At 56.4% G+C, this 21625-nt stretch overlaps 1 protein-coding gene across 1 annotated transcript in view; it reads right to left on the minus strand.

Annotated features, from left to right (window-relative positions):
• Positions 1-2178: 2178 nt before the first annotated feature.
• The window catches only part of SLC17A5 (solute carrier family 17 member 5), a 36058-nt gene continuing 16611 nt past the window's right edge, over positions 2179-21625 (minus strand). The window contains exons 5-11 of the mRNA XM_054162486.1: positions 20606-20692; positions 17615-17733; positions 17050-17208; positions 13356-13488; positions 11420-11567; positions 5697-5787; positions 2179-2359 (exon numbers count right to left, since the gene is read on the minus strand). Coding sequence (XP_054018461.1) covers positions 2222-2359; positions 5697-5787; positions 11420-11567; positions 13356-13488; positions 17050-17208; positions 17615-17733; positions 20606-20692 — 875 coding nt within the window. The 3' untranslated portion in view covers positions 2179-2221. The remainder of the gene's footprint in view (positions 2360-5696; positions 5788-11419; positions 11568-13355; positions 13489-17049; positions 17209-17614; positions 17734-20605; positions 20693-21625) is intronic.

Raw genomic sequence — 21625 nt, forward strand, 5'->3', positions numbered from 1 at the left:
TCAGCTCTTGAGAGACATTGATCAGATCCCTCTCAGCCTTCTCCTCTGCAGGCTAAACAGCCCCAGGGCTCTCAGTCTCTCTTCCCAGGGGAGATGCTCAAGTCCCCTCAGCATCCTCCTGCCTCTGCCTTGGACTCTCTCCAGCAGCTCTCTGTCTCTCTTCAGCTGGGGAGCCCCAAAGTGGACCCAGGATTGCAGCTGTGCTCTCAGCAGGGCAGAGCAGAGCAGAGGGGCAGCAGAACCTCCTTAGTTTCTAACTTAATTGTGTGTTGTGCAAAGGAGGAGCCTGAGTGTCAGAGTCTGTTGAGAGCAGAGGAACAGCACCAGGTTGTTGCATGAGTTCTTGTTTCACTCTGCTTTGGTCAGACTAAAACCCAGGCTTCTGGACAACTGATTTTCCTCCTTGTCCCTGCCATGGCCTTGCTTTGTTGCACTCACACTGAGAAGCTGACAGCAATCTACACACAAGAAGAGAAGCAAAGCCCACAGCTGCCTGCCTTGCTGTGCAGAGACACAGACTGAAGTGTCCCACTGCAAGTTATTTGAGGCCAAGCAGATCTTCTATTTCTGGTTCACTCTTGCACCCTGCCTAGACTTAAACCACAGAGTTGTACTGCAGATGAACAAACCTCAGGCCTGCTTAACACACCTGCAGCAGAGGGAGAGTCACACATGGCTGGCCAGGAGCAGGCAGGGTGAGCCTGCAGCACAGAAGGCCAAGGGCAGCCTGGGCTGCAGCCAAAGCAGCACTGCCAGCAGAGCCAGAGAGGGGATTCTGCCCCTGTGCTCTGCTGAGACCTCCCCTGCAGGGCTGGGTGCAGCTCTGCAGCCCTCAGCACAGCAAGGACCTGGAGCTGATGGAGAGGCTCCAGAGGAGGCCAGGAGAATGCTCAGGGGCTTGGAGCAGCTCTGCTGCCAGGCCAGGCTGAGGGAGCTGGGGGTGTTGAGCCTGGAGAAGAGAAGGCTGCAGGCAGAGCTCAGAGCAGCCTGCCAGGACCTGAAGGGGCTGCAAGAAGGCTGCAGAGAGACTGTTGGCAAAGGCCTGCAGGGACAGCAGCAGGGCCAAGGGCTGCAGAGCAGAGCAGAGCAGCTTGAGCTTGGAGGTGAGGAAGAAGTTGTGCAGCAGGAGGGTGGTGGAAGCCTGGCAGAGGTTGCCCAGGGAGGTGGTTGAGGCTCCCTGCCTGGAGCTGTTGAAGGGGAGGCTGGAGAGGGCTGTGGGCAAGCTGCTGGAGTTGGGGCTGTCCCTGCTGAGTGCAGAGGGCTTGGGCTGCCTGAGCTCTGCAGCTCCCTCCCAGCCCAGCCCATTCTGTGATTCTATTGGGGCACTCACCAGGGCACATCTGAGCTCCTGGTGGCTGTGCAGCAGCTGTGCAGCTGGACTGATGAAGCAGGGAATGTTGTTAGACATTAAACTTTGTGCACGAAGCAGAGTGAAGTCAGGAGTCATTTCATACAGGCACAGAATGCCAGGGGCTGGGAGGGAGCTGCAGAGCTCAGGCAGCCCAAGCCCTCTGCACTCAGCAGGGACAGCCCCAACTCCAGCAGCTTGCCCACAGCCCTCTCCAGCCTCCCCTTCAACAGCTCCAGGCAGGGAGCCTCAACCACCTCCCTGGGCAACCTCTGCCAGGCTTCCACCACCCTCCTGCTGCAGCCCTTTCTTAGGCATCCCTTAGGACAGTGCTAAAAGGAAAGCATTAGAGAAGATGATAGCAAACTAGAGCTCTTCTGGGGTGTTTTTTAATAGCTAACCCCCCCACAACCCAACCCAACCCAACCCAACCCTCTTCATCTCATTATGGAAATCCAAAGCCTATTTTGGGTCCAGCTCTTTTCATGCCATTGCTCCTTTGCAGTGCTGCATAACCACTGGGCTGCCTCCCCCCCTCCTCCCCTCCCATTTCAGCACCAACAACCTGCAGACAAGAGCCATGGAACACTGGGAAGAAGTGAGCCTAGCACAGCAGCTTAAAACCTTGTCTCTGACCATGTATTTGCTGTCAATCCTAGCAGGAAACTGTTCCATTGAATCCAAGCAGCTTCTTGTGAGGGACTAGCAGAGATGTGCTGCCAGATGCCCTTCGGTACAAAAGAGATGCAGATAAACCACTGGGAACTGACAGGCTCTGGAGGCTCCCAGGCATCCCAGGGAAGGCACTTGTCTGGTCACACAGTCCCAGCACACTGGGCTCCAGCAGAGCTTTGGGCTTTCATCACAGCTCCTTCAGTTTCTGTGCAAGTGGTAGCCACTGACTGCCCAGTCCTGAACTTCTCCACTTGCAAACAAAGCAAAGAAAAGGGCTCCAAAGGCATTAATGGAAGCAGCAATGCAGAACACGGTCTGCCACTCTGCCACGGTGTTCTGTGGAGAGAAGGACACAGAGAGGAGAGGTAAACACACAGCACAGCCCAGCAGGCAGCTGCAGCTCCCCCTCCAGGAAAGGGAGGCCAAGCCTCCACACTCCCAAGGGATTCCAAGCTTCCACACTCCCATGGGATTCCAAGCCTCCACACTCCCATGGGATTCCAAGCCTCCACACTCAAGGGAAAGTGAGGCCAAGCCTCCACACTCCCAAGGGATTCCAAGCCTCCACCCTCCAGGGAAAGTGACTCCAAGCCTCCACACTCAAGAGAAAGTGACTCCAAGCCTCAAGAGAAAGTGGCTCCAAGCCTCAAGAGAAAGTGGCTCCAAGCCTCCAGAGAAAGTGGCTCCAAGCCTCCAGAGAAAGTGGCTCCAAGCCTCCAGAGAAAGTGACTCCAAGCCTCCAGAGAAAGTGGCTCCAAGCCTCCAGAGAAAGTGGCTCCAAGCCTCCAGAGAAAGTGACTCCAAGCCTCCAGAGAAAGTGGCTCCAAGCCTCCAGAGAAAGTGACTCCAAGCCTCAAGAGAAAGTGACTCCAAGCCTCCACACTCAAGAGAAAGTGACTCCAAGCCTCCAGAGAAAGTGACTCCAAGCCTCAAGAGAAAGTGGCTCCAAGCCTCCAGAGAAAGTGGCTCCAAGCCTCCAGAGAAAGTGACTCCAAGCCTCCAGAGAAAGTGGCTCCAAGCCTCCAGAGAAAGTGACTCCAAGCCTCAAGAGAAAGTGACTCCAAGCCTCCACACTCAAGAGAAAGTGACTCCAAGCCTCAAGAGAAAGTGACTCCAAGCCTCAAGAGAAAGTGGCTCCAAGCCTCCAGAGAAAGTGACTCCAAGCCTCCAGAGAAAGTGGCTCCAAGCCTCCAGAGAAAGTGGCTCCAAGCCTCCAGAGAAAGTGACTCCAAGCCTCAAGAGAAAGTGACTCCAAGCCTCCAGAGAAAGTGGCTCCAAGCCTCCAGAGAAAGTGACTCCAAGCCTCAAGAGAAAGTGACTCCAAGCCTCCAGAGAAAGTGGCTCCAAGCCTCAAGAGAAAGTGACTCCAAGCCTCAAGAGAAAGTGGCTCCAAGCCTCCAGAGAAAGTGACACCAAGCCTCCAGAGAAAGTGGCTCCAAGCCTCAAGAGAAAGTGGCTCCAAGCCTCCAGAGAAAGTGGCTCCAAGCCTCCAGAGAAAGTGGCTCCAAGCCTCCAGAGAAAGTGGCTCCAAGCCTCCAGAGAAAGTGACTCCAAGCCTCAAGAGAAAGTGACTCCAAGCCTCAAGAGAAAGTGGCTCCAAGCCTCAAGAGAAAGTGGCTCCAAGCCTCCAGAGAAAGTGGCTCCAAGCCTCAAGAGAAAGTGACTCCAAGCCTCAAGAGAAAGTGGCTCCAAGCCTCAAGAGAAAGTGGCTCCAAGCCTCAAGAGAAAGTGGCTCCAAGCCTCAAGAGAAAGTGACTCCAAGCCTCAAGAGAAAGTGGCTCCAAGCCTCAAGAGAAAGTGGCTCCAAGCCTCCAGAGAAAGTGACTCCAAGCCTCAAGAGAAAGTGGCTCCAAGCCTCCAGAGAAAGTGACTCCAAGCCTCAAGAGAAAGTGACTCCAAGCCTCAAGAGAAAGTGGCTCCAAGCCTCAAGAGAAAGTGGCTCCAAGCCTCCAGAGAAAGTGGCTCCAAGCCTCAAGAGAAAGTGACTCCAAGCCTCAAGAGAAAGTGGCTCCAAGCCTCAAGAGAAAGTGGCTCCAAGCCTCAAGAGAAAGTGGCTCCAAGCCTCAAGAGAAAGTGACTCCAAGCCTCAAGAGAAAGTGGCTCCAAGCCTCAAGAGAAAGTGGCTCCAAGCCTCAAGAGAAAGTGACTCCAAGCCTCCAGAGAAAGTGACTCCAAGCCTCAAGAGAAAGTGGCTCCAAGCCTCCAGAGAAAGTGGCTCCAAGCCTCAAGAGAAAGTGACTCCAAGCCTCAAGAGAAAGTGGCTCCAAGCCTCAAGAGAAAGTGGCTCCAAGCCTCAAGAGAAAGTGGCTCCAAGCCTCAAGAGAAAGTGACTCCAAGCCTCAAGAGAAAGTGACTCCAAGCCTCCAGAGAAAGTGGCTCCAAGCCTCCAGAGAAAGTGGCTCCAAGCCTCCAGAGAAAGTGGCTCCAAGCCTCAAGAGAAAGTGGCTCCAAGCCTCAAGAGAAAGTGACTCCAAGCCTCCAGAGAAAGTGGCTCCAGACCTGCACACCGAAGGGAAGTGATTCACAGGCTCCTCCCTCGAGAGGAAGAGACTTCCCAGCCCCTGCCACACTTGCAGTCCCAAGGTGAGTGCTCTGCAGGGAGGGTTCCTAGCAGCACAGACTCCTGCTGACATGGAGATGGAACCATGCCTGGAGTGTGCTTCAGTGTGATGGCAGAGCTGGCACAGGCAGTCCCTGCAGGACTGCAGCAGAGCAGCTGCAGCAGAGCCTCACCTGAGATGCACAACATTCATCTCACAGCATCACAGCACAGCAGAGGTGGGAAGGCAGCTCCAGAGAGCAGCCAGTGCAGCCCCTGCCAGAGCAGCAGCACCCAGGGCAGGCCACACAGCAAAGCATCCAGGTGGGCTTGGAAAGGCTCCAGAGGAGAGTCCACAACCTCCCTGGGCTGCCCTTCTCTACTTTGAAGCCATTGCCCCTGGTCCTGTCCCTGCGGGCCTCTGCAAACAGTCTCCCTCCAAACCAACACAGCCACAGCTCTGTGCCCCCCATGCCTTAGGGCCCACACCAGAATCCAGCAGCCTCCTCTTGACATCTGCATCCTGAATTGGGAAGGACCTGGAGCTGATGGAGAGGCTCCAGAGGAGGCCAGGAGAATGCTCAGGGGCTTGGAGCAGCTCTGCTGCCAGGCCAGGCTGAGGGAGCTGGGGGTGTTGAGCCTGGAGAAGAGAAGGCTGCAGGCAGAGCTCAGAGCAGCCTGCCAGGACCTGAAGGGGCTGCAAGAAGGCTGCAGAGAGGCTGTTGGCAAAGGCCTGCAGGGACAGCAGCAGGGCCAAGGGCTGCAAAGCAGAGCAGAGCAGCTTGAGCTTGGAGGTGAGGAAGAAGTTGTGCAGCAGGAGGGTGGTGGAAGCCTGGCAGAGGTTGCCCAGGGAGGTGGTTGAGGCTCCCTGCCTGGAGCTGTTGAAGGGGAGGCTGGAGAGGGCTGTGGGCAAGCTGCTGGAGTTGGGGCTGTCCCTGCTGAGTGCAGAGGGCTTGGGCTGCCTGAGCTCTGCAGCTCCCTCCCAGCCCATTCTGTGGCTCTATAATGCAGGCTGGGAATGAAGTCACCCACAGCCATGGGCCTGTAGTGCCAGACCTCACTTCCTGACTGCACACTTGGAGAGACAGTTTCCCTTCAGGGGAGCTCAAAGGCAACAGCTGTGAGGAGACTTACATTGTGAGTGAGGTTCTTGGCAATAACTGGCCCCACCATGCCTGGGATGGTAGCAAAGGAGTTGGTGATCCCCAGCAGAATCCCAGCATACCTGCAAGAGAAATTGGGAAAGCTGTGCCATGAACTGCTCCTATCAGCCCTGGGAGCAGCTCTGCCTGAGCTGATCTCACACTGCCTCGTTTTGGCCACACAGAGAGACTGAAACACAAATACTCCACTGAGAGTGGCTGGGGGTTTGCTCTGCTACCAGCTCAGCTCACTGAGGGCCATGGTCTAGCACTGGACACAGCACTGATAGGCAAACAATGACCTTAAGGGTCATAGAATCACAGAACTGCCAGGGCTGGAAGGGACCCCAAGGCTCAGCCAGTCCCAACCCCCTGCCCTGGGCAGGGACACCTCACCCCACAGCAGGTTGCTCACAGCCACCTCCAGCCTGGCTGCAAACACCTCCAGGCAGGAGGCTTCCACCACCTCCCTGGGCAGCCTGTGCCAGGCTCTCACCACCCTCATGGGCAACAACTTCTTCCTCACAGCCAATCTCAATCTCCCCACTTCTAGTTCTGCTCCATCCCCCCCAGTCCTGTCCCTCCCTGACACCCTCAGCAGTCCCTCCCCAGCTCTCCTGGAGCCCCCTGCAGCTCCTGGCAGGCCACAATGAGGTCTCCTGGGAGCCTTCTCCTCTCCAGCCTGCACAACCCAGGATCCATCATCCAAACCCACAGCTCCTTTGCTGAGCCACAGGCAGACACTGAGGCATGGAGCCACCCACTGGGAAAGGCAGAAAATGAGCAGCAGATGCCTTGAGGGAGGAAGACAGCAAGGAGGGGGAGGGAGGAGGGAGAGGGAGGAGGGGGAGAGAGGAGGGGGAGGGAGGAGGGGGAGGGAGGAGGGGGAGGGAGGAGGGGGAGGGAGGAGGGTGAGAAGGTGGTCAAGAAGGATGAGAGTGTCAGGAAGGAGGGGGAGAGGGTGAGGAAGGAGGGGGAGAGGGTGAGGAAGGAGGGGGAGAGGGTGAGCAAGGAGCATGAGAGGATGCTGTTTGGGAACAGTCAGGGTCAGGTCAAGGATCTCTGCTAGCAAGAGCCTGCCAGGAAGGCAGTGGCACCAGTGTGGATGCACATCCCCTCACTGAGAGGGGCAGAGAAGCTGTCTGCTGAGGAGCAGCTGAGGAGCTGGGGTTGTTTAGCCTGGAGGAGGCTGAAGGGAGACCTCAGTGCACTCTACAGCTCCCTGGAATGAGGTTGGAGTGAGCTGGGGGTTGGTCTGCCCAGTCTCAGGTGATGGAGCAAGATGGAATGGTCTGAAACTGCAGCAGGGGAGGCTTAGGTTGGACAGGAGGAAAAAGTTCTTTGCTGGAAGAGTGGTCAGGGACTGGCACAGGCTGCCCAGGGAGGGGCTGGAGTCCCCATCCCTGGAGGCAACCTGTGGAGGTGGCATCTGGGGACAGGGCTTAGTGGCCATGGTGGGGTTGGGCTGATGCCTGCAGGGACTCTGACCTTAGAGGTCTCTCCATGGTGGTCTTGGGCTGATGCCTGGACTCTGACCTTAGAGGTCTTTGCCAACTGAAACAGCTCTGTGATCCCAAAGCAGAGGTTCCAGAGACCTGAGCTGAGAGTGCTGCAGGCTGTCCTTGCCCTCAGCTCTCTGTGGGGCCAGGGGAAGGTGTCTGACTGAACCAGTTCTGCAGGTTGCCTTTGCTGCAGCTGCACTCTGAGGCTGGCTGCCCTGTGCAGGTGGTGCCTCAGCAGCCACAGGTGCATGGCTCTGCACCACAGGCCATGAAAACTGCCTGGGAAAGGCTGGCAGCTTGCTCAGCACCTCAGTGGCAGCACCTCGGCTCCAGACAACTGCAGAGCTCTCTCCCAGCAGTGCTGCAAGAGCCACAGAGTCATGTTGGAAGCTGTACCACAAGGGCAGACTTGTGAGAGACACTGAAGGGAGAGGAGAGCCTGAAGAACTCAACCTTCCAGCCACTGAGCACAGAGCCCTGGAGGGTCAGATGCTCAGGGAGTGAAAGGTCTGGGGGGAATGGAGCAAAATGGAAGTGGGGAGATTGAGATTGGATGTCAGAAGTGTGGCCAGCAGGGCAGGGAGGGGATTCTGCCCCTCTGCTCCACTCTGCTGAGACCACAGCTGCAGCTCTGGGGCCAGTTCTGGAGCCTCTGTGCCAGGAAGGATCTGGAGGGGCTGGAAGGTGTCCAGAGAAGGGCCACGAGGAGGAGCAGAGAGCTGGAGCTGCTCTGCTGTGAGCACAGACTGAGGGAGTTGGGGTTGTGCAGGCTGGAGAGGAGAAGGCTCCCAGGAGACCTCATTGTGGCCTCCCAGGATCTGCAGGGGGCTCCAGGAAAGCTGGGGAGGGACTGCTGAGGGTGTCAGGGAGGGAAAGGACTGGGGGGGATGGAGCAGAACCAGAAGTGGGGAGATTGAGATTGGCTGTGAGGAAGAAGTTGTTCCCCATGAGGGTGGTGAGAGCCTGGCACAGGCTGCCCAGGGAGGTGGTGGCAGCCTCCTGCCTGGAGGTGTTTGCAGCCAGGCTGGAGGTGGCTGTGAACAACCTGCTGTGGTGTGAGGTGTCCCTGCCCATGGCAGGGGGTTGGAGCTGGCTGAGCCTTGAGCTCCCTTCCAGCCCTGGCAGCTCTGTGCTTCCCTGGCTGAAGGGTCAGAGAATATTCCTGGCTGGCTGACTTTAGCAGAGGAGGAAGGAGCTGTCTCTCAGTGAGCCCTCCAGGCTGGTTAGCAGGAAGAGATCATGGCCTCAGCACTGTCAAAGGAGCAGAGAGAGAATCTCCTCCCCAGAGGGAGAGGCTTGGGTTTGCCATTTCATTCACTGCAGAAGAATTCCAGCACACAGCTCTGCTCCCAGAGGCTGTGCTGTGTGCACCCAGCACAGAATGGGTGGGCTTGGAAGTGACCTCTGAAGATCACTGAGCCCAAGCCCCCTGCCAGAGCAGCATCAGCCAGGGCAGCTCACACAGCAACACATCCAGGTGGGCCTTGAAAGTCCCCAGAGATGGAGACCCCACTGCCCCTCTGGGCAGCCTGCTCCAGGGCTCTGGGACCCTCAAAGTAAAGCAGCTCCTTCTCCTGTGGAGGTAGAACTTCCTATGCCAAGCTCATGCCCAATACCTCTTGTCCTGTCACTGGGCACCACTGACAAGGGCCTGGCGCCATCCCCCTGACTCCCACCCCTCAGATGTTTGTAGGCATTACCAGGATCCCCCCCCCAGCTTCCCCTTTGCTACCTGGAAGGAGGTTGGAGTCAGGCTGCTGTTGGTCTCCTCTCCCAAGCAGCCAGTGAGAGGATGAGGAAAAAATGGGCTTGGGTTGTGCCAGGGGGGCTTGGATTGGACATCAGGAAACATTGCTCTGCTGACAGTGTGGTGTGGGGCTGGAACAGGCTGCCCAGGGAGCTGGTGGAGTCCCCACAGGATGGGCTGGGCTGGGAGGGAGCTGCAGAGCTCAGGCAGCCCAAGCCCTCTGCACTCAGCAGGGACAGCCCCAACTCCAGCAGCTTGCCCACAGCCCTCTCCAGCCTCCCCTTCAACAGCTCCAGGCAGGGAGCCTCAACCACCTCCCTGGGCAGCCTCTGCCAGGCTTCCACCACCCTCCTGCTGCACAACTTCTTCCTCACCTCCAAGCTCAAGCTGCTCTGCTCTGCTTTGCAGCCCTTGGCCCTGCTGCTGTCCCTGCAGGCCTTTGCCAACAGTCTCTCTGCAGCCTTCTTGCAGCCCCTTCAGGTCCTGGCAGGCTGCTCTGAGCTCTGCCTGCAGCCTTCTCTTCTCCAGGCTCAACACCCCCAGCTCCCTCAGCCTGGCCTGGCAGCAGAGCTGCTCCAAGCCCCTGAGCATTCTCCTGGCCTCCTCTGGAGCCTCTCCATCAGCTCCAGGTCCTTGCTGTGCTGAGGGCTGCAGAGCTGCACCTCCATCCCTGGGGGTGTCCCAGGAGCTGTGGATGAGGCCCTTCAGGATCCAGCTCAGTGGCTGTGGTGGTTGGGTCATGGTTGGACTTGGTGACCTCGAAGGTCTTTTCCAGCTGCAATGATTCTCAGGTTCCCCAGGCTCAACAGATCCCTCTCTCTCAGCCCTCCCTCGCAGGGCAGAGGTTCCAAGTCCTCTAATCACCTCAGTGGCCCTGCACTGGACTCTCCCCAGCAGCTCTTTGTCCTTCCTGAGCTGGTTGCTCAGCACTGGAGCCAGCAGTGCAGGTGAGGCCTGAGCAGTGCAGAGCAGAGGGTGAGGAGAGCCCCCCAGGCATGAGAGGCACATCTTTGTCCTGAGCAAGAGCAGCCCCTCCCCAGCCTGCAGCTGGCTCTTGCTCTTGGGAGTCACTCCACAGCCCTGGGAAGCACAGCAGTGCCTTCCAGCCTGAGCTCCAGCACCCCAGTGACACCACCCCTGACCTGCTTATGAAGGCAGCACTGAGCCTTCTTAGCTCAGGAAGGGACTCTGAGTGAGTTAGGCTTTAGGAAGGGAATGTGGAAGTGTGGAAGCTTCCCTCAGGCACCTCAGCACCCACAGAGCAAGGCTCCAGCCACAGCCTGTGAGCAGAGCAGACCCCACTCAGCACCAAGCCAGCTCACACTTCCAAACCCAAACATCAGCTAACAGCTTCCCTGCTCTCCAGAGACCTCTGGCAGGGTAAATGCCTCTGGGCATGGCCCAGTGGCTCTGAAATGAGTTGCAGTCCTGATAAGGCTCCCTGCCTGCTGCAGATAAATGCCTCTGCCACTCCCTGGGCCCAGTGGAGCCTCCCATCTGAAATGGGGCAGCAAGAAGTGGCAGGTCTGCAGAGCAGGGCTGAAAATGAGCTGCTGGGCAGCTTCTCCTGGGCTGCAGCAGCAGAAGTGTGGCCAGCAGGGCAGGGAGGGGATGCTGCCCCTCTGCTCTGCTCTGCTGAGACCACAGCTGCAGCTCTGGGGCCAGCTCTGGAGCCTCTGTGCCAGGAAGGATCTGGAGGGGCTGGAAGGTGTCCAGAGCAGGGCCAGGAGGAGGAGCAGAGGGCTGGAGCTGCTCTGCTGTGAGCACAGCCTGAGGGAGTTGGGGTTGTGCAGGCTGGAGAGGAGAAGGCTCCCAGGAGACCTCATTGTGGCCTTCCAGGATCTGCAGGGGGCTCCAAGAAAGCTGGGGAGGGACTTTGGAGGGTGTCAGGGAGGGACAGGACTGGGGGGGATGGAGCAGAACTAGAAGTGGGGAGATTGAGATTGGCTGTGAGGAAGAAGTTGTTGCCCAGGAGGGTGGTGAGAGCCTGGCACAGGCTGCCCAGGGAGGTGGAGGATGCCCCATCCCTGGGCACATCCAAGGTCAGGCTGGAGGGGGCTCTGAGCAGCCTGAGCTCAGTGAGGGGTGCTGCAGGGGGCTTGGATTGGGTGACCTTTGGAGGTCCCTTCCATCCCAGTGCATTCCAACCCCCACTGCCCTGTTAATGCCATGAATGCAGCAGGACAAACCCCCAGCAGGGAGAGCTACAGGAATGCCATGGCCCAGGATCAAAACTGGGACTGTGCCCAACTGCCCTGCACCTCATGGCCTCTGCCAAGCCTGCCCTGCCTGCCAGTGCTCCGAGCCTGCAGAGCTGAGTCACTGCCAGTGCCTCCCCTCCAGGCCTGGGCAGCACAAGGTCCATTGCACAACCCCCAGGCAGCCAGCAGCACACAGAGAGCTTCCCCACACCGGGGTGCTCCTGGCTGTGCCACAGGCAGCAGCCAGAGCCCCAGCAGTACTCACGAGGGGGCTATGTCCAGGTGGTTGATGCTGTAGCCAGAGGTACAGAATCCTCCCAGGGTGGTTGATATGGTCACAAAGACAACAGCCAGCTCATAGTTGCAGCCTGTGAAGCCTGCTGCCACCAGGAACGCTGCAGGCCCAATCATGCCTTGAAGACAGAAAGCTCAGGGTCAGTGGAGCTCTCCCAGCAGGCTGCCAGAGGCTCTGAGCTGTGCACACAGCTCCTACAGGACTTCCACCACCTAGTGCAGGGCACCCAGCACTGCACTGCAGGCACCACACTGTGCCTGGGAGGAGCTCCAGAGGGGATGCAAGCCAGGGGATCCTGCCCCAGGGAGACACAGTACTGGATGTCAGGGGTTGGAAGGGACCTCTGGAGATCGAGGTCAAAGCCCCCTGCCAGAGCAGCATCACCCAGGGCAGGGCACACAGAACACATCCAGACAGGGCTGGGAAGGCTCCAGAGCAGGAGACTCCACAACCTCTCTGGGCAGCCTGCTCCAGGGCTCTGGGAGCCTCCCAGGGCAGAAGTTCCTCCTGATGCTGAGCTGGAACCTCCTGTGCTGCAGTTTCCATCCACTGCCCCTTGGCCTGTCACAGGACAGCACTGCAAAGAGCCTGGCCCCTTCCTCTTGACACCAACCCTTCAGGTCCTTACAGCCACTGATAAGATCTCCTCTCAGCCTTCTCTCCAGACCAAACAGCCCCAGGGCTCTCAGCCTTTCCTCACCAGACAGATGTTGCAGTCCCTTCAGCATCCTCATAAGCCTCTGTTGATCACTCTCTGGTGTATTCCTCTCCCCCCTGAACTGGGCAGCCCAGAACTGCCTTATGAATGCTCCTGAGCAGCTAAGGGCTGGAAACAGTCTCTTTGCAGTGGTGTCCTGTGACAGGACAAGGAGCACTGGGCACAAACTGGAACCCAGGAGGCTCCACCTCACCAGGAGGAGAAACTTCTTCACTGTGAGGCTCCCAGAGCCCTGGAGCAGGCTGCCCAGAGAGGTTGTGGAGTCTCCTTCTCTGGAGCCTTCCCAACCCCCCCTGGCTGCATTGCTGTGTGGCCTGCCCTGGGTGCTGCTGCTCTGGCAGGGGCTGCACTGGATGCTCTCTGGAGGTGCCCTCCAGCCTCTGCCATTCTGTGGCTCTGTGCACAGGCTCCTGCAGAACAAGATCCCAGCTCTGCTGGGGAAGGTCACTGGCATGGATCATGCTGCCCAGCACTGTGATGGTGCTGCCACCTGAGCCTCTGTCAGCCTGCCTGTAAGAAGGATGCATCTTGACCTCAAAACAAAGCTTTTGGCCATCCCTGATCATTCTCTTATCCAATAAGCCTCTGGATTGTTATTTCTTAATGGGAAAAGAGATTTCCACTTGAGCAATTGACACACAAATAATCACAGAGCTGGCAGGGCTGGAAGGGAGCTCAAGGCTCAGCCAGCTCCAGCCCCCTGCCATGGGCAGGGACACCTCACACCACAGCAGGTTGCTCACAGCCACCTCCAGCCTGGCTGCAAACACCTCCAGGCAGGAGGCTTCCACCACCTCCCTGGGCAGCCTGTGCCAGGCTCTCACCACCCTCCTGGGCAACAACTTCTTCCTCACAGCCAATCTCCATCTCCCCACTTCTAGTTCTGCTCCATCCCCCCCAGTCCTATCCCTCCCTGACACCCTCAGCAGTCCCTCCCCAGCTTTCTTGGAGCCCCCTGCAGATCCTGGAAGGCCACAATGAGGTCTCCTGGGAGCCTTCTCCTCCCCAGCCTGCACAACCCCAACTCCCTCAGGCTGTCCTTGTAGGAGAGGAGCTCCAGCTGCTCTCAAGCCAGGCACCATCCTGCTTAACCCCCCAGCAGAAGGTCACACTGCTCTCCCAAGCCCTTCCTTTGCCCCACATGGGTCCTGAGAGCTGTTCCCAAGAGAGCTGAGCCTTGGGCCTTACCTATCAGGGTGAAGCACTTCCGAACACAAACAGTTGAGAAGTTCTGCTTCTCCCTCAGGTAATCAGCAACTTGCCCAGAGAGAATGATGCACAGCCAGCACCCAAAGTAGGGCAGGGCAGACAGAAAACCGTTCTGCAGGGAGAAAAAACCCAAACCAGAGCAACAAAGCAAACACCCCACAGCCAAACACTGAGAGAATAACTCAAAGTGCAAGAAACAAACAACAACCCAAACCCAACCAAACCCAACCCAAACCCAGCCAAACCCAACCCAAACCCAGCCAAACCCAACCCAAACCCCAACACAAAGCCAACCCAAACCCAACCAAACCCAGCCAAACCCAAACCCCAACACAAACCAAACCTAACCAAACCCAACACAAACCCCAACACAAACCCCAACACAAACCCCAACACAAACCCCAACACAAACCCCAACACAAACCCCAACACAAACCCCAACACAAACCCCAACACAAACCCCAACCCAAACCAAACCTAACCAAACCCCAACACAAAGCCAACCCAAACCCAACCAAACCCAACCCAAACCCCAACACAAACCAAATCTAACCAAACCCAACACAAACCCCAACACAAACCCCACACAAACCAAACCTAACCAAACCCCAACACAAAGCCAACCCAAACCCAGCCAAACCCCAACATAAAGCCAAACCAAACCCAAAACAAAGCCAAAACCAAACCCAAACCAAAGCCAAAACCAAACCCAACCCAAACCCCAACGCAAAGCCAAACCAAACCCAACCCAAAACCAAACCCAACACAACCCAAACCCCAACACAAAGCCAAACCAAAACCAACCCAAAATCAAACCCAACCAAACCCAAACCCCAACACAAAAGCAAACCAAACTCAACCCAAAACCAACCCAAACCCAACCCAAAACCAAACCAAAGCCAAAAACAAACCCAAACCAACCCAAACCCAACTCCAAACCAACCCAAATACAAACCAAAACCAAAGCCAAAACCAAACCAAACCCAAACCAACCCCAAACCAAACCCAACCCAGCACCAAACCAAACTAAAACCAACCCAAACCAAAACCAATCCAACACAAAAGCAAAACCAAACCCAATCCAAATCCAATCCAACCCAAAAGCAAACCAAACTAAAACCAAACCCAAATCAAACCAAACACCAGTCAAACCAAACCCAAATGAAACCAAACCAAACCCAATCCAAACCAAGCCCAACCCAAAACAAAAATCATTAAGCATTAAGAGGCAGTGAGGCAGAGGTGTGAAGATGATCCATCCAGATAAATGTGGTTGGTATCATCAGGGGAGAGACACCCAGGGAGAGGAGACACAGCACTGGGTGGGCTGGAGAATTGGGGAGAGGTTCATGAAGCTCAGCAAGGGCAAATGTGGAGGCTTGAGATGGGGAGGAAGAAATCATTGGAGAAGCAATCTGCTGGGGAGAGGCTGAAAGAGCTGGGGATGGTTAGTGGGAAAGAGAGGAGGCTGAGGGGAGAGCTCCTGGCTGCCTGCAGCTCCCTGCAAGGAGCTTGTGCAGAGGCTGCTGCTGCTCTCTTCTCCCAGGGCATTAGTGAGAGAAGAAGAGGGCAGAGCCTCAAGCTGCCCCTGGGGAGGTTGAGAGTGGAGCTTAGGCAGCAGAGTGGTCAGGGCTTGGGATGTGCTGGGCAGGGAGGTGGTGGAGTCCCCAGGGCTGGCTGTGTTTGAAGGTGCTTTGGCTGTGGGGCTTGGGGCTGTGGTTCAGGGCTGAGCCTTGCAGAGCAGGGTTGATGGTTGGGCTTGGGGACCCTGAGGCTCTCTGCCAGCCTGGATGTTGCTGTGGCTCTGTGAATAACTCCCTGCAGCAGGACAGGTGAGAGGTTGAACTGCTGGAGAGCAGCTCCATGGAGAAGGACCTGGGAGTGCTGATGGACAACAAGTTCACCATGAGCCAGCAAAGTGTCCTTGTGGCCAAGAAGGCCAATGGCCTCCTGGGCTGCATCCTGTGATTCTAGGACTGTTCTTATCCAGACTCTTTATTATGGGAGGGAAAGTGGTGGGCTATAGTAAAGTGTCAGGAGGCAGGGCACAGGCTCTGCTCAGCTGCACCCTGGGGTAGGACAAGGAGCAGTGGATGGAAACTGCAGCACAGGAGGTTCCAGCTCAGCATCAGGAGGAACTTCTGCCCTGGGAGGCTCCCAGAGCCCTGGAGCAGGCTGCCCAGAGAGGTTGTGGAGTCTCCTGCTCTGGAGCCTTCCCAGCCCTGTCTGGATGTGTTCTGTGTGCCCTGTGCTGGGTTCTCTGCTCCTGCTCTGGCAGGGGGCTTGGACTGGGAGCTCTCCAGAGGTCCCTTCCAACCCCTGACACCCTCTGAGCCTCTGATAGGAGCAACTGTGTAATACTGTAATGAGTAATGCAATTTCCACCTCAATGTGTAGCAACAGAGTCAGCCAAACACCATTGTGCAAGGCTCTGGATGCTCTCAGCAGCCAGAACTCCTAAGTCACTCTGAAATAAGGAACACCACCCAGAGTCCTGGAAAAGCACTTCACAGCAGAACCTGTTAGCTCTTCATGCAAAGGTGTTGTACAGAGGAGAGGAGCTGGGGGCTGTGGGAGCAAATGACTTGATGCAGACATCCCCTCAGGAGGCACAGGAAGGAGCCCAACCAGCAGCTTCACCTAGTTTGGGGTTTTTTTTCCAGCCATTTTGCAGCTTCCCCTACTGCCTCCTTCTCCTCTAACACTTGAGCTTCCTCATCTTTTCCTCCCCAGGCAGCTAGCATCACCTCTTTCCTGCACAGTGTGCAGAGTCAGCCTCATGTGTTAAACCAGGAGAAGACTGCACTGAGCTTCTTGGAATTCATGAGCACCTTTTCACTTGAGCTGGAGAAGCTTTGCACAGGCTCACAGGATGCCAGGGGTTGGAAGGGACCTCTGGAGAGCTTCCAGCCCATCCCCCTGCCAGAGCAGGAGCAGAGAACCCAGCACAGGGCACACAGAACACATCCAGACAGGGCTGGGAAGGCTCCAGAGCAGGAGACTCCACAACCTCTCTGGGCAGCCTGCTCCAGGGCTCTGGGAGCCTCCCAGGGCAGAAGTTCCTCCTGATGCTGAGCTGGAACCTCCTGTGCTGCAGTTTCCATCCACTGCTCCTTGTCCTACCCCAGGGTGCAGCTGAGCAGAGCCTGTGCCCTGCCTCCTGCCCCCCAGCCCTCAGCTCTTGAGAGACATTGATCAGATCCCTTCTAAGTCTTCTCTGCAAAAATCAGGAGGGCAAAGCCAAGAGGGCAAAAGCCAAGAGGGCAAAAGCCAAGAGGGCCAAGCAGTATTTCAGGAGCCCCCAGAGAAGCTGTAAAACCTGAATCAGTGACACAAAGCATGTGACAGAGGGGAAAACCCAACAACCTGTTGCAGTTACTGTTTGAAAGCAGAGCAGTTCAAGGAGGGTTAACTGCACCTCCAACCAGAAACAAAGGAGCTCCAAACCCAGCACTAAGCTACATGTCAGAGATGTCCTGCACAAAGCAGGAGTGGAACTTCCAAAGCAGCAACATTTCTGATGCAGCCACTTCACTGTGAGGTTGATTTGACCATTGCCCAGCTACCCATTGCCAGCCCAAGGCTCTTAAGCAGCTTGCTCTATGAGCAGGGAGGATCTCTGCTACTTGACCTCTTTGTCTCAGAACAGTGGCTACAGTTTGATTGTGCTCACCTCCTGTGCATCAAACCTCAGGATCTCCTTCATGTACGTGGGCAAGAGTGTAAGGAGGGTGTAGAAGGTCCAGTTGTAAGAGAAGTGTGCCACAACTATGGCCCAGAGCGGCAGGGACTGCAGGATGGGCCTCCAGGGAACGGACTTCTGGGTGGAAAGCTAGAAAAAGGGAAGAGAAAGAGGCCATAGCAGTGTCCTCACAGGGTGTTAGGGGCTGGAGGGGACCTCTGGACACCTTCTGGAGCCCTCAGCACAGCAAGGACCCGGAGCTGATGGAGAGGCTCCAGAGGAGGCCAGGAGAATGCTCAGGGGCTTGGAGCAGGAGGGTGGTGGAAGCCTGGCAGAGGTTGCCCAGGGAGGTGGTTGAGGCTCCCTGCCTGGAGCTGTGCAAGGGGAGGCTGGAGAGGGCTGTGGGCAAGCTGCTGGAGTTGGGGCTGTCCCTGCTGAGTGCAGAGGGCTTGGGCTGCCTGAGCTCTGCAGCTCCCTCCCAGCCCAGACCATTCTGTGGCTCTATGACCACCAAGCTCTACTTTTCCTGTGGTCAGACCACAGCAGAGGGCTGTACCTGATCTTTCAGGGAAGAGAGGATGTATTCTCTTTCAGCATGTGCAATGCTCCTGTGCCTCTCTGGTGTATCACTGACCAAGCACATCCAGAAGATGAACCACAGCACACCAAGGGCACCTGGGGGAGGTGAAGAGAGGGAGCAACAAACACATTAGGCAGTTCTACCAAGTGAATAACTCTCTCAGGTGCTTTAGAAGCTCATTCCAAATACTCTCAATAGACTCTTAATGAATATTATTTGTGCTGGATCTTATTCTCCCACCTGCTAACACACAGCAGTGCCCCCAAGCAGCTGAGCAAAGCACATGTGGAGCTCATAAACAAGAAGGATGAGTAAGCAGGGAAGTGCTGGGAGGGCTTCTTTGGGGTTGTTTTTAGTTTGGCCACTTGCCTGCCCCAGGCAGAAAGTTGCAGACACAGAGGGGGGGGATTTTTATCAGTCACATGGAGCAGTCACAAAGGATGAGGAACATCCAGGGGGAAGGCAAACCCACACCCAGTGTGATCACACTTGGTGTGCACAGAGGGAATGCCACCACACACAGCTCAGCTGGGGAGCCAGCCCTCTGCTGAGAAGGCTGGGACTCAGAGCAGCCTGGTCTGGTTGGGGGTGGTGAGGCAGTGGAGCTGCTCTGCTGTGAGCACAGCCTGAGGGAGTTGGGGTTGTGCAGGCTGGAGAGGAGAAAGCTCCCAGGAGACCTCATTGTGGCCTTCCAGCATCTGCAGGGGGCTCCAGGAAAGCTGGGGAGGGACTGCTGAGGGTGTCAGGGAGGGATAGGACTGGGGGGGATGGAGCAGAACTAAAAGTGGGGAGATTGAGATTGGCTGTGAGGAAGAAGTTGTTGCCCATGAGGGTGGTGAGAGCCTGGCACAGGCTGCCCAGGGAGGTGGTGGAAGCCTCCTGCCTGGAGGTGTTTGCAGCCAGGCTGGAGGTGGCTGTGAGCAACCTGCTGTGGTGTGAGGTGTCCCTGCCCATGGCAGGGGGTTGGGACTGGCTGAGCCTTGAGCTCCCTTCCACCCCTGGCAGTTCTGTGACTCTGTGATTCTTTAAGCCAGACCCCAGAACACTCATTGGAAAGCAGCAACTTCTCAATAATCAGAGTCCAAACCAACTCTGCCTCCAGAGAACACTGGAGCTCAGAATCTGAATTCTCTGTTTGGAGCCCTTTTGGTTCATACAGAACTTGGAGATGGCTTTGCTGAGAAAAGCCCAACCCTTGTCTTTGATTCAGCTTCTCCCTTCCCCATGCACAACATGGAACAGCTCAGACAGGCTCACAGGCTCAGAGGCTGTCAGGGGCTGGAAGGGACCTCTGGAGAGCTCCCAGTCCAACCCCCAGAGCAGGAGCAGAGAACCCAGCACAGGGCACACAGGAACACATCCAGACAGGGCTGGGAAGGCTCCAGAGCAGGAGACTCCACAACCTCTCTGGGCAGCCTGCTCCAGGGCTCTGGGAGCCTCCCAGGGCGGAAGTTCCTCCTGATGCTGAGCTGGAACCTCCTGTGCTGCAGTTTCCATCCACTGCTCCTTGTCCTACCCCAGGGTGCAGCTGAGCAGAGCCTGTGCCCTGCCTCCTGCCCCCCAGCCCTCAGCTCTTGAGAGACATTGATCAGATCCCTCTCAGCCTTCTCTGCAGGCTAAACAGCCCCAGGGCTCTCAGTCTCTCTTCCCAGGGGAGATGCTCAAGTCCCCTCAGCATCCTCCTGCCTCTGCCTTGGACTCTCTCCAGCAGCTCTCTGTCTCTCTCCTGAACTGGGAAGCCCAGAGCTGGATGCAGTATTCCAGGTGCAGCCTCACTGAACAGCCCTACAGGAAGCACCTCTCAAAGTTAGACCTCAGACCTGCTCTTAGAAAAGATTCTCTGTGTCTGAGCCTCCTCCAGAGCCCAAGTGGCAGCCACTGTGCTCTGCCTTGCATTCTGGGCACCCTGTCAGATCCCTGTGCCTCCTAGGGAGAAGTCTCCACACAGCTTCCATGTGAAGCAGCAGTGGCTTCCCACATCTTCTTTCACTCCGAGTGGAAGTTCAGTCCTGGGGTTAAGGAGATTAACTCCGTTTCACACTTCAAACAGGGCAGTTAAGAGCATTTGGCTTGTCCCAGCCGCGGTGCCACTCACCGAGCAGTGGCTCCCTGGAAGCAGAGCTGCGGGCAGAGGAATCTGCTGAGCTCTACACTTCTCTCACTTCCCGGCACTAAGGAAGCAGCAACCTTGCGGTGCCAAACGCCCTTGCAAGGCTTGGAGTTAAGCTTCTGGAGACACTTTAGTATCATAGTATCAGTCAGGGCTGGAGGGGACCACAAGGATCATCTAGTTCCAACCCCCCTCATGGGCAGGGACACCTCACACTACAGCGGGTTGCTCACAGCCACATCCAGCCTGGCCTTAGTACAATAGAATTAACCAGGTTGGAAAAGACCTCAGAAATCAGAGTCCAACCTCTCACCCAGCACCATCCAATCAACTCAACCATGGCACCAAGTGCCTCAGCCAGGCTCTTTTTAAACACTACCAGGGAAGGTGACTCCACCACCTCCCTGGGCAGCACATCCCAAGGGCCAATCTCTCTTGCTAGGAAGAATTTCTTCCACACCTCCAGCCTAAACCTCCCCTGGCACAGCTTGAGACTGTGTCCTCTTGTTCTGGTGCTGCTTGCCTGGGAGAAGAGCCCAACCCCCACCTGGCTGCAACCTCCCTTCAGGGAGCTGGAGAGAGCAAGGAGGTCTCCCCTGAGCCTCCTCTTCTGCAGGCTAAGCAACCCCAGCTCCCTCAGCCTCTCCTCCCAGGGATGTGTCAGAGACTCATAGCCATCAGTCAGGGCTGGAGGGGACCACAAGGATCATCCAGTTCCGACCCCCCTGCCATGGGCAGGGACACCCCACACTGGATCAGGCTGCCCAGAGCCTCAGCCAGCCTGGGCTTGAACACCTTCGCAGCTGCTTTACAACGCACAAAGCCTGTGAGAGCGACCCCGAAGGCAAACCACTTACCAAATATGTAGAACACATAAACCCAGCTCAGGTAGTAGCAGATCAGACCAGAGAGCGGCAGGGAGACGACGGTCCCCAGCTGAGCACCTGCCGGACACAGAGCGGAGGGGAAGAGCCATCAGCGCTCCCTCAGCAGCCTCTCAGCCCCGAGGGCAGCGCCCGCCCGCCCGCCCGCCGCGCTTCACTGCCGGCTGAGATCTCAGTCCCAGTGCCGCTGCTCTGCGCTCTTAGGGCCACTGCAATGCATCTGCAGCGCCGCCGACAGGTCACTGAACGCCAGGCCTCGGTTCCACTTGGACGGGATTGGAATGGAATGCTTGAGTCCATTTTCATGTTTGAGCCGAGTTCAGTTGGTGACTGCAGGCCAGTATTGATTCGATCGCAGTTGGTGACTGGAGTCCAGTATTGATTTGATCTCAGTTGGTGACTGGATTCCAGTATTGATTTGCTCTCAATTGGTGACTGGATTCCAGTTTGATTCGCTCTCAATTGGTGACTGGATTCCAGTTTTGATTCGCTCTCAATTGGTGATTGGATTCCAGTTTGATTTGATCTCAATTGGTGACTGGATTCCAGTTTTGATTCGCTCTCAATTGGTGACTGGAGTCCAGTATTGATTCGCTCTCAATTGGTGATTGGATTCCAGTTTGATTTGATCTCAATTGGTGACTGGATTCCAGTTTTGATTCGCTCTCAACTGGTGACTGGATTCCAGTTTTGATTTGCTCTCAATTGGTGACTGGATTCCAGTATTGATTCGCTCTCGATTGGTGATTGGATTCCAGTTTTGATTTGCTCTCAATTGGTGACTGGAGTCCAGTTTGATTCGCTCTCAATTGGTGATTGGATTCCAGTATTGATTCGCTCTCAACTGGTGACTGGATTCCAGTATTGATTCGCTCTCAATTGGTGACTGGATTCCAGTATTGATTCGCTCTCAATTGGTGATTGGATTCCAGTATTGATTCGCTCTCAATTGGTGACTGGATTCCAGTTTTGATTTGCTCTCAACTGGTGACT

This window comes from Dryobates pubescens, chromosome 6 (genome assembly GCF_014839835.1).
Source record: "Dryobates pubescens isolate bDryPub1 chromosome 6, bDryPub1.pri, whole genome shotgun sequence".
Lineage (NCBI taxonomy): Eukaryota > Metazoa > Chordata > Aves > Piciformes > Picidae > Dryobates > Dryobates pubescens.